At 38.7% G+C, this 11,656-nt stretch overlaps 2 protein-coding genes across 4 annotated transcripts; both read left to right on the top strand.

Annotated features, from left to right (window-relative positions):
• Positions 1-260: 260 nt before the first annotated feature.
• LOC113569657 (heat shock protein HSP 90-alpha 1) lies at positions 261-5,051 on the top strand. The gene is made up of 11 exons (XM_026997619.2): positions 261-566; positions 1,432-1,584; positions 1,871-2,237; positions 2,339-2,472; positions 2,602-2,901; positions 2,994-3,159; positions 3,314-3,504; positions 3,595-3,742; positions 3,849-4,117; positions 4,209-4,542; positions 4,673-5,051. Exons 2-11 carry the CDS (start codon positions 1,432-1,434, stop codon positions 4,780-4,782), a joined length of 2,172 nt encoding a protein of 723 aa, XP_026853420.2. The 5' UTR covers positions 261-566; the 3' UTR covers positions 4,783-5,051.
• Positions 5,052-5,165: 114 nt separating this feature from the next.
• On the top strand, positions 5,166-11,576 carry hsp90aa1.2 (heat shock protein 90, alpha (cytosolic), class A member 1, tandem duplicate 2). Of its 3 annotated transcripts, none has more exons than XM_026997539.2 (11): positions 5,166-5,274; positions 6,729-6,878; positions 7,014-7,380; positions 7,631-7,764; positions 7,929-8,246; positions 8,390-8,555; positions 9,270-9,460; positions 9,794-9,941; positions 10,058-10,326; positions 10,407-10,740; positions 10,855-11,576. In XM_026997539.2, exons 1-11 carry the CDS (start codon positions 5,272-5,274, stop codon positions 10,962-10,964), a joined length of 2,190 nt encoding a protein of 729 aa, XP_026853340.1. In that variant the 5' UTR covers positions 5,166-5,271; the 3' UTR covers positions 10,965-11,576. The 3 variants fall into 3 exon arrangements, with proteins under 3 accessions (XP_026853340.1, XP_026853395.1, XP_026853409.1); XM_026997594.2 differs by lacking the exon at positions 5,166-5,274 and adding an exon at positions 5,281-5,379; XM_026997608.2 differs by lacking the exon at positions 5,166-5,274 and adding an exon at positions 5,805-5,890.
• Positions 11,577-11,656: the final 80 nt, after the last annotated feature.

Genomic DNA, 11,656 nt, shown 5'->3' with positions numbered 1-11,656 from the left:
ATGACTCCTTCAATTATATTTCAGTAAAACCAATTTGAGGAAAACAGTACTACACTGACCAATCTGAAATTATATATCTATAGTGATGTGCTTAAAATATCTGTACAGTCTGTACTGTGAATAACAGCACATTTAGCCACTAGTGAAAATTTGCAGAAGATTAGACTCCTATAGCCAATAGGATGCTGTCGTTGTGTCGTTGAGAGGAAAGAACCGCACCAAGCTATGACGCTGACAGACCCATATGCCACTGGCAATCCGGAAGGTTCTCACTGTGATTGACACACACCACTTGTGACTCCTTGACCCTAAAAGGACAAATGGTGCATGGACATAGACCACCACCTTCCAAACCCCCGCTCGCAAATGCATATACACTGTCCACCGTAGTGGATCTTCCTTCTGGAACCTTCTGAATGGGAGCTTCGAGAATCTTGACCTCCAAGTATAAAAAGACTGAAGCAGGCCTACTGCTTGACAGATTCAACAGAACTGCAGAGAGCACAGCTCAACACACAAGACAAGAAAATTAGATTGTATAGAGAACATATAGAAAACACTTGAAGGTAAGAGGCTTGTTAAACCACTGCTTGTTAAACCACTGCTACTTTTTTTATGAGGTTTTGAGAAATGTTGCACTAAATGTTTGCCTTGTGATTCTCTTAGAAAATTTAACATTCAAGCCATAGACATTCCTAGGCAGTCTTACTGGTAATCATAGGCATTATTTTCTAAGTCTCACTGGTAATCACTTAAACTCTGAATTAGAAATGCTGTAAATAGGATGACCCATTGTAATTCTTAAAATCACACATTGCATTCAAGATATTTTCAAAAACTAATTCAAAATCTTTTATATCCTATAAACAAAAGATTCATTAGCAAGAGAAAACATGCTTGCATCTTTCATGAATAGCTCCATGATAGAAGGTTAGTTAGAGAGCACATGGCAGAGGTCTTGACAAAGAGCATGGCAGCTGCACGCAGTACTATGAAACATGAGTAAGACAAATTAGGTCAGCAGACTAGCAGGGATAACTTAAACCAAATTATAATTTTATGATTGAATGCAGAACTTGACACTCTTCCAATTCAAAAATTAACAGGTGAAAATATATGTGCAGCTGGAATCCATTTGCATGCCTCCTTAGCCTACTTATGAAAGCTCATGCCTTCCCATGCCTTTTGATTAAAAAAAACAAAAAACAAAAAACGAATTACTTGGGGAAACAATAAACTACCTATAAACTAACTATGAAATAGTTACTTTTGTTTTCAATTTTACATAATCTTTTTGGCTTGATCTCAGTAGCACCCAAAATAGATTATCTTAAATATCAGTTATAATAAATTTTCTCATGACCTTAAGTAAAATAAAAGGATGAAAAAGTTGTTTTTAAAAAATTGTTTTTTTTTCATCTTTTAACATAGATGCCTGAGAAAGCTGCCCAGCCGATGATGGAAGAGGAGGTAGAAACATTTGCCTTTCAGGCTGAGATTGCTCAGCTGATGTCTCTAATCATCAACACTTTCTACTCCAACAAGGAAATCTTCCTCAGGGAGCTCATCTCCAACTCCTCAGATGTAAGTTCATCATTTGAGGTTGGATAACAATTTGGAGATATGAAGAAGGGAGACCGGGAACAAAACCAATTTGAAGCTATTTTTTATATGACAGTTTTTGTATTAATTACATTTTTATTTATCTATTGCTTTTAACATAGTCTCAGAGTAGCCTTACAGGAACCAGAGCAAGCTAAAGGTGACAGTGGCAAGGAAAAGAAAACCTTGGTTGAAGCAAGATCCACTCAAAAGGGGACCTATCCTTAATTAAACACATATTTATTTTGGTTTTACCCTGTTTCTACAGGCTTTGGACAAGATCAGATATGAGAGTTTGACAGATCCAAGTAAACTTGAGTCCTGCAAGGATCTTAAGATTGATATAATTCCTGACCAGAAGAGCCGTACCCTGACCATCATTGATACTGGCATTGGCATGACAAAGGCTGATCTCATCAACAATCTGGGCACCATTGCCAAGTCTGGAACAAAGGCCTTCATGGAGGCTCTGCAGGCTGGAGCTGACATCTCTATGATTGGGCAGTTTGGTGTGGGTTTTTACTCAGCATACCTGGTAGCTGAGAAAGTCACAGTCATCACCAAACACAACGATGATGAGCAGTATATCTGGGAGTCTGCAGCTGGGGGTTCCTTTACAGTGAGGCCTGACTATGGTAGGACATCAAAAAGAATATCTGACATAGAATATAACTGTGTTTAAGAACTCTACTGTTTCAAAATGTAAAATTATATTGTCTGTGGTTGGGATTCGCAGGTGACCCTCTTGGTCGTGGCACAAAGGTGATTCTTCACCTGAAGGAAGACCAGTCTGAATACACCGAAGAGAAGCGCATCAAAGAAGTTGTTAAAAAACACTCTCAATTCATTGGCTATCCAATCACTCTCTTTGTGAGTGTTTATACAGGTTTTGAAATTTCTAGGAACACCTCTTTTGTTTAAAGAAAATTCTACACCTTCATGTTTTGTATAGTTATAATGTAAGCATTTTCCTTTCCTTTTCCTATCATTTTTGTATAGATTGAGAAGCAAAGAGAAAAGGAGGTGGACCTGGATGAGGGCGAGAAGGAGGAGGAGGCAGCAGCGGGCGAGGAGAAAGACAAGCCTGAGATTGAGGACGTGGGATCTGATGAGGACGAGGACAGCAATGATGGCAAAAACAAGAGGAAGAAGAAGATCAAGGAAAAGTACATTGATGCCCAAGAGCTGAACAAGACTAAACCCATCTGGACACGTAACCCTGATGACATCACCAATGAGGAGTATGGTGAATTCTACAAAAGCCTTACCAATGATTGGGAGGATCACCTAGCAGTAAAGGTTAGAATAAATATCAGCATAAATATCATTCTTTGCATTGTTTCTGGTAATAACTGACTAACTAAGACTAATGAATGAACTTTCTAATACAGCACTTCTCAGTAGAGGGCCAGTTGGAGTTCCGTGCTTTGCTGTTTGTCCCTAGAAGGGCAGCTTTTGACCTCTTTGAGAACAAAAAGAGGAAAAACAACATCAAACTGTATGTTCGCAGAGTCTTCATTATGGATAACTGTGAGGAGCTAATGCCTGAATATCTTAGTAAGTGTGCTAATATACCTCTGGTTACTGTGTTATAACTATACATTTGGATAACAGACACCCAAATCATATATTTATTTTACTTTCAAATTTATATTGGGAAATACATTTCTGAATTAACATTGCCTAATTAATTTATATTTTATCTAATAAGATTTCATAAAGGGAGTGGTTGACTCAGAGGATTTGCCCCTAAACATCTCCAGAGAGATGCTGCAACAGAGCAAGATCCTCAAAGTCATCCGAAAGAATTTGGTCAAGAAGTGCCTTGAGCTCTTCACTGAAATAGCTGAGGACAAGGACAACTACAAAAAGTTCTACGAGCAGTTCTCCAAAAACATCAAGGTAGATATGCATTACTGATTCAAAATGAGCACACAGAGCAACCCTACAGAGATATATCAGAATTGGTCCATGTTTTCTGTTCTATTCCAGCTTGGTATCCATGAGGATTCTCAGAACCGCAAGAAGCTCTCTGAGCTTTTGCGGTACTATACCTCCAGTTCTGCAGATGAGATGGTGTCTCTCAAGGACTATGTGTCTCGGATGAAGGACAACCAGAAGCACATCTACTATATTACCGGTTAGTAGCTTTACATTATCTCATGGGTGTAAATGGGTGTATATCAAATAAACACTCCATCTTAAATACCAGTTAATTTAAACACAACTCTATCTGTTCCTCAAAGGTGAGACAAAAGAACAAGTAGCCAACTCAGCTTTTGTGGAACGTCTGCGCAAAGCAGGTCTTGAGGTGATCTATATGATTGAACCCATCGATGAGTACTGTGTTCAGCAGCTGAAAGAATATGATGGAAAAAACCTGGTGTCAGTCACAAAGGAGGGTCTGGAGCTCCCTGAAGATGAAGAGGAGAAGAAAAAGCAGGAAGAGCTAAAAACTACATTTGAAAATCTTTGTAAAATCATGAAGGACATACTGGACAAAAAGATTGAGAAGGTAAAAGCATCCCTCATGAGTAAAAAACCTATTCAACAGACCTCATTATGTAACTTAAACTGTTATTATAACACATTTTTCCCCCAAAAAGGTTGTTGTGTCAAATCGCTTGGTTGCATCCCCTTGCTGCATTGTGACCAGTACATATGGCTGGACAGCCAACATGGAGAGAATAATGAAGTCTCAAGCTCTAAGGGACAACTCTACCATGGGATACATGACTGCCAAGAAGCACCTAGAGATAAACCCTCTGCACCCTATTATCGAGACCCTTAGAGAGAAAGCAGAGGCGGACAAAAATGACAAAGCTGTGAAAGACCTTGTGATTTTACTATTTGAGACTGCCCTATTATCTTCTGGGTTTACCTTGGAGGACCCACAAACACATGCTAATCGCATCTACAGAATGATTAAACTTGGTCTTGGTAAGTTAAAATTAAATACACACATGACACTCAAGCATATGCATATAACTAAAACAAACTAGGAAGTATATTAAAGTATCATTTACAAGAGAAAGTCATATTTTCCAATGTTAATTCTGCTTTTTTGCAGGCATTGATGATGACGATTCAGCTGTTGAAGATGTTATTCGGCCGAGTGAGGAAGATATGCCTGTTCTTGAGGGTGACGACGACACTTCTAGAATGGAGGAAGTTGATTAAGATTTTGAATAGGCCAGCAAATAGCACAAAATGTATTTAGTCCTTTTGAACCATTTTTTTAAACTTTACTTTTTACCATTCTAATTAGTAGCAGTTAATGCCTTAGTGCTAATCAATATACAGATGGCCTGTTGATTTTCTGCTTTTTAAATTTTACTTTTGTTTCAATCATTTTTGTGCTTGTTTGACAATAATCGGAAAATATAATTGTCTGATGTTTTTAACCATAAAAACAAACGTATTTATAATAAAATATTATTTATAAAAGATCTCTAGTTACATTTCAATAAAATGCATTCCTGCAAAATCAACTAGTTAACAAAAATCACACCCGCCTTTCTTAACCGATTCACACACCATAAGTCCCTCCCCGCGCATACAACAAGGCACATTGGGAAGATTCGAGAGGTTTCTGGAACATGAGAGTTCTCGAACACTCTGAGGCCAGACGTATATAAAGCAGCTCACGGTTTTCGTCAGTTATCCTGCATGGTAAGGAGGTGTAAGCTTATCTGCGACTGTCAATTTTCTGTTGAGATTAATATAGCTAAAGGCTTTTTCCCTTAAGTAGCTACACGACCTCGATGATCAGTTAAGGTAAGCAGCTAGATAGTGAGGTTTGGTCTTTAAGTGACAGCTAAAGTAACAGACATTTTATAAATTAATTCTGTTGGATAGGCAACTTGGCTTAACGTTAACTAACTAACGCTAATGATTGTTGTTATCTAGCTAGCTAACTACTTTCAAGACATAATTGTACAAACTACAAGTTTGTTAGTTATTGTAAGCTATAGCTTATTTAACCTATTTAGTTGAAGAGTTACTTCAACTAAAAATCCTACAAGATAGCTATAATTCAACTAACCCAGCTAGCTAATCCTAGTCATAAAACTCCTCGTCACTAGCTGTCAGTTTAAGAGGTTTTAGATGGCATAGCTATCGCTAACTAGCTAGCGGTTAGCTAGAGTGCGCTTGTCGGCCAACCAATCAGATGGCTAGGTTACCTTTGCTTGAATGAGCACGGTCTCAGCAGTACACGGCGAAGAATGAATATAGATAGCGGTTAGCTAATGCATACCTGGATCTGAGTCGGCGTTAAACCAGCAAGGTAGCCTCGCTAGCGTTATCCAAGATTGGAAACCTAGCAAGCTCAAGTAGCTAGTCTGTCACTTCCGAAAAGCGCTAGCTAGCGTTAGCTAACCTAACCTATTAAATGATATGTGGTGACGTTTGATGTCTTCTCTAGGCAGGAATACTAGATTGAAGGCGCTTCACTGTAAATTAGCTAGCTGGCTATCATATAGTGTTCCGTTGCTTCTGTAATCTCGCACGATATAATTTGATCGATTTTAAGTGTTAACAGTTCAGCGTGATTAGCTCTTTAATTATGTGTGTGCGGCGCACATTGGTTTACTGTGGCGAGGTTAGTAGGTTCTAGAAGGTTGTTTTTAATCGCGGAAACCAGCAGGTGGCGCATATGCCCGAGAAACGCAACTATGTGCTATAAGATTTTTTCGGAAAATTATGAATCGTGTGTGTGTATGTATGTATATATATATGTATATATATGTGTATATATGTATGTATATATGTATATATATATATATATATATATATATATATATATATATATATATTAGCTAGCAGCTTATCATTTAACAGTTGTATTAATAACAATCGGTGGGACTTTGACCTAAATAAACGCAAAAAAAAAAAAGGTTTTTAAATTATGTAACGCTAGGTAGAATACACCCAAAAAGAGTTAAAGGTATTCTTTATTGCCTGAGTGCAGTGCATTAGTTCTTGAGGCACTGTGAACACTAACATTTGTGTTGAAGCCTTCTATTTTTTTTAATTTAAAAAACGTGCAATTCAGTGAAAAATCAGGTGGAGTTTCCTTCATCTGTACACATAGTCCTTACACTGGTCTCATGTGTCTTCTGCAGATGCCTGAAGCACATGACACACCAATGGAGGAAGAGACTGAGACCTTTGCCTTCCAGGCAGAAATTGCCCAGCTGATGTCTCTGATCATCAACACTTTCTATTCAAACAAGGAGATCTTTCTCAGGGAGCTTATTTCAAATTCTTCAGACGTAAGTAATGATCTAAATGCAGTACGTTGCTTACGATTATACTTGTACATCAGCTATTAATAGGGGTAGTGTAGTTGGTGATTTAGATTTAATGCGCATTTCAGTTTTTATTCAGTGCTTTGTTTATTAATTAAGGCTTTGGACAAAATCCGATATGAAAGTCTGACTGACCCAAGTAAGCTGGACTCAGGAAAAGACCTCAAAATTGAAATTATTCCCAACAAAGAGGAGCGTACCCTGACCATCATTGATACTGGCATTGGCATGACAAAGGCTGATCTCATCAACAATCTGGGCACCATTGCCAAGTCTGGAACAAAGGCCTTCATGGAGGCTCTACAGGCTGGAGCTGACATCTCTATGATTGGGCAGTTTGGTGTGGGTTTTTACTCAGCATACCTGGTAGCTGAGAAAGTCACAGTCATCACCAAACACAACGATGATGAGCAGTATGCTTGGGAGTCTTCCGCTGGAGGATCATTCACAGTGAAAGTGGATAACTGTAAGTGCTAATAGTGCTAAGTACTAATAACTGTAAGTGCTTTGAGACATACATTTAAAAATGTTCTTTGCGATACAGTTTTTATTTTTCATTTCGGATTATTTTTGACCTGAAGACTTTTTTTCTAAATTGTTTTAATTCTAAATTCCAGGTTGAAAGTGAAATTTACTACTCTGTATAGGTTTATTACTGGTTTATTGCAATCTTGGGTTCCATTGTCATGTTACTAAACCTTCATTTTGTCCTTCAGCTGAACCAGTTAAACGTGGCACAAAAGTGGTCCTGCATTTGAAAGAGGATCAGACCGAATACATTGAAGAGAGGCGAATTAAGGAGATTGTGAAAAAGCATTCACAGTTCATTGGCTACCCCATCACTCTTTATGTGAGTAGCCCTTGCAATTTAATGTTTCCTAATATTTCTAAAGTTTCTGCGCCTCATTGGTTATCTATTGTCACTGATGGTATGAGAACTTTAAATACGTTTGTGCTAGGTTTTTCTGTTTGGGTGATTCAGTATACTTATCCTACTCAATTTTCTGACTGAAGGTGGAGAAAGAGCGCGACAAGGAGGTGAGTGACGATGATGAGGCCGAAGACGAAAAGGAGAAAGAAAAAGATGAAGTAGAAAAAGATGAAGATAAGCCAGAAATTGAGGATGTTGGTTCAGATGAAGATGAAGACCATGACAAGAGCTCTGACAAGAAGAAGAAGAAGAAGAAAATCAAGGAGAAGTTCATTGACCAGGAAGAGCTCAATAAGACCAAGCCCCTGTGGACCCGCAACCCTGATGACATTACTAATGAAGAGTATGGAGAGTTCTACAAGAGTCTGACAAATGATTGGGAAGATCACCTTGCTGTTAAGGTTAGTCCACAAAATGGACCTTTACCTTCAAGAGGAGTTCATTAAGCACCTGTTAAGTGTGTTGGTTGAAAAGTAGCATCACGGTCTTATGGAATGTTATGAACTTCAGCTATGACCAGTAATTATATGTTGTCTCTTCATAGCACTTCTCTGTGGAGGGGCAGCTGGAGTTCCGTGCACTGCTTTTTGTTCCTCGCAGAGCTCCATTTGATCTCTTTGAGAATAAGAAAAAGAAGAACAACATAAAGCTGTATGTGCGCAGAGTCTTTATCATGGACAACTGTGATGAACTTATTCCAGAATATCTCAGTAAGTTCATATTTTTTGCAAATTTTTAACTATTTGAATGTGGGAGCACAAATGGTATTAAGAGGACCAAGCACCCCATAAGATTTAATTAATACACTGCCTGGTTAAAAAAAATCTAACACACTAATACACAGCTGTTTAGTCCCAATCCTTTGAGTTCCCTTCACATTGGGCATGTGGAAATGCTCTTACTTTCACTATTAAATATATCCCTGAGTTCTACTGTCTGTTTTTCTACGATTTGATTTCATCGCACGTTTAGTGATCAGCGTTCACGATCATTCAAGATTTTTTTCCGACCACATTCCTTCCTCAAAGATGGTTTCCCCACTGTCCTTCAACTTTTTAATAATGCGTTATACAGTTCTTAACCCGATTTTTAGTAGTTTCAGCCATCTCCATAGATGTTCTCTCTGCTTGATGCATGCCAATAATTTTGACCCTTCTGAAATGGATTAAAATCATTTCCACGACCACAGGATGTGTCTTTCAACATGGTTGTTTAGAAAATAAGAAGCTATTCACTGCATCAGTTAGGGTTAAATAACTTGTTGCCAGCTGAAACATAATCACCCATGCAGTAATTATCCAATGGGAGGCTCTTGCCTATTTGCTTAGTTAAATCTAGATGGTGACTGTTAGGCAGTGTAAATAACTACAGTGCACCTGTTACTTGAAACTTGTATTGAATCTAAAATCTCATGTTTCTTTTAGATTTCATAAAAGGAGTGGTGGACTCTGAGGATTTGCCTCTGAACATCTCCAGAGAGATGCTGCAACAGAGCAAGATCCTCAAAGTCATCCGAAAGAATCTGGTTAAGAAGTGTCTTGAGCTCTTCACTGAACTTGCTGAGGACAAGGACAACTACAAAAAGTATTATGAACAGTTCTCTAAGAATATCAAGGTAATGTTTATATAAAACTTGTCACTGGGAGGTGGATTTTGCCAACACCTGATGCAAATTCACTGCATCAGAGCCATCATTAGCTGTGCTTTTTGTCAAGGTATTTGCTAGGTGCGGTTGCAAGGGAAACACTAATCTATAGAGTGCTCTTAGAAAATATTACCATACACCCCACTAACTGCATGTTATTGGCTTGGCACCTGTTCTCCATTTTGATCCCCTAAAACTGACTACAATTGCTTTAACTGCAATCCATCCCCATAATACACATTTGAAAGTGGTTAAAGGAAAAACATTTTGTATTCAAGTTTTGTACTGTTTCATCCCCAATAGCTTGGTATCCATGAGGACTCTCAGAACAGAAAAAAACTGTCTGAACTGCTGCGTTACTACACTTCGGCTTCTGGTGATGAGATGGTGTCCCTTAAAGATTATGTGACCCGCATGAAGGACACCCAGAAGCACATCTACTACATCACCGGTAAGTACTCCAACTAAGTTTAATGACACTATATATAGCTTTCAGTGCTATGAGCTTTTTGTGGACATGCAGGAAACGTTTGTAAACTTATTAATATTGGTGTGTGCTTGTTTCAGGTGAGACCAAAGATCAGGTAGCAAACTCTGCCTTTGTGGAACGCCTACGCAAGGCTGGTCTGGAGGTGATTTACATGATTGAGCCGATTGATGAGTACTGTGTTCAGCAGTTGAAGGAATTTGAAGGCAAGAACCTAGTGTCGGTGACCAAGGAGGGTCTGGAACTCCCAGAGGATGAGGAAGAAAAGAAGAAGCAGGAAGAGAAGAAGTCACAGTTTGAAAATCTGTGCAAAATCATGAAAGACATTCTTGAAAAGAAGGTTGAGAAGGTGAGAGGAATGGTTGAGAAGTAACTGAAAAACTTGGGTCATGACCAAACCCCTGACGGCTTAACTCGTCTCTTTTCTAGGTTACTGTCTCAAACCGTCTGGTGTCCTCCCCCTGCTGTATTGTTACTAGCACATATGGCTGGACAGCCAATATGGAGAGGATTATGAAGGCCCAGGCTCTAAGGGACAACTCCACCATGGGCTACATGGCTGCTAAGAAGCACCTAGAGATTAACCCTGATCACCCTATAATTGAAACCCTTAGGCAGAAAGCAGAGGCTGACAAGAATGACAAATCTGTGAAGGATCTGGTCATCCTGCTATTTGAGACAGCACTGCTGTCCTCTGGGTTCACACTCGATGACCCTCAGACACACTCTAACCGCATCTACAGGATGATCAAGTTGGGCTTGGGTAAGTAGAAGTCCATTTTGAAAGCACGGTTGGTTTAAATGCCAACGATGCAGAATTTGGAACATGAATAAAGTTAAAGATCAGACTGTCAAAGCCATAACATTCTTGTTTCAGGCATTGATGAAGATGACTTGTCCATTGAAGAACCAACCTCTGCTCCAGTTGAGGACATGCCTCCCTTGGAAGGGGATGATGACACATCCCGCATGGAGGAAGTTGACTAAAGTCAGTTATACAAATCTACAGGGTTTTAATGGGTGGGATTGGCTTGCACTTGGGTGGCTACAGTGAGATCAGAGTATACTGTGTGTGGCCTTTGGAAAAGATGTGATTTCTTATGTCAATAGACGCATGCATCTATTAGTAAGATTGTATGTATCCAAAGAAGTAATGGCTAGTGTACAGTTTTCCAGACACCAAATGTAGTCTTGAATTAAAGATATATCTCGTTTAATATTGGGCTAGACATAACCTGTCTGGAAATCCACCTCAAATGTATAAAGGATAAGCTAGTGATGGCTACACCAGGAATTTATATATGGGGAAGGGAGAGTTGTCATTCATGTCTTTATGCAGTCATACCTGGCTATGTACATGGGTGCAGATAGAGCCCACTTGATGTTGATACTGGTCATCCAGGTCTTTTTGTTATACAGATCTATTCCCATACTATTCCATTGGCATCCCCTTTTTATTTAAGTGCATATGCACTTTTGTATTTATTTACATTCCACTTTTTTTTTATGTAATAACTTTGTTGTGCATCTTTAAAACCTTAAACCTGATATTGTAACTTAATGGTTGAACATGAAAATAAAGTTTGCCACACTACATCATTTGTGCTTGGCTTGAATTCCTACACAATGCATTCTTAATTTTTAAATCAAACTACTGAAAATAAACCCCCATTTTCAAT

The sequence above is a fragment of the Electrophorus electricus genome, chromosome 3, assembly GCF_013358815.1.
Source record: "Electrophorus electricus isolate fEleEle1 chromosome 3, fEleEle1.pri, whole genome shotgun sequence".
NCBI classification, from domain to species: Eukaryota; Metazoa; Chordata; class Actinopteri; order Gymnotiformes; family Gymnotidae; genus Electrophorus; species Electrophorus electricus.
The sequence above is the reverse complement of the archived record's forward strand: the minus strand, read 5'-3'. Positions and strand labels throughout refer to the sequence as shown.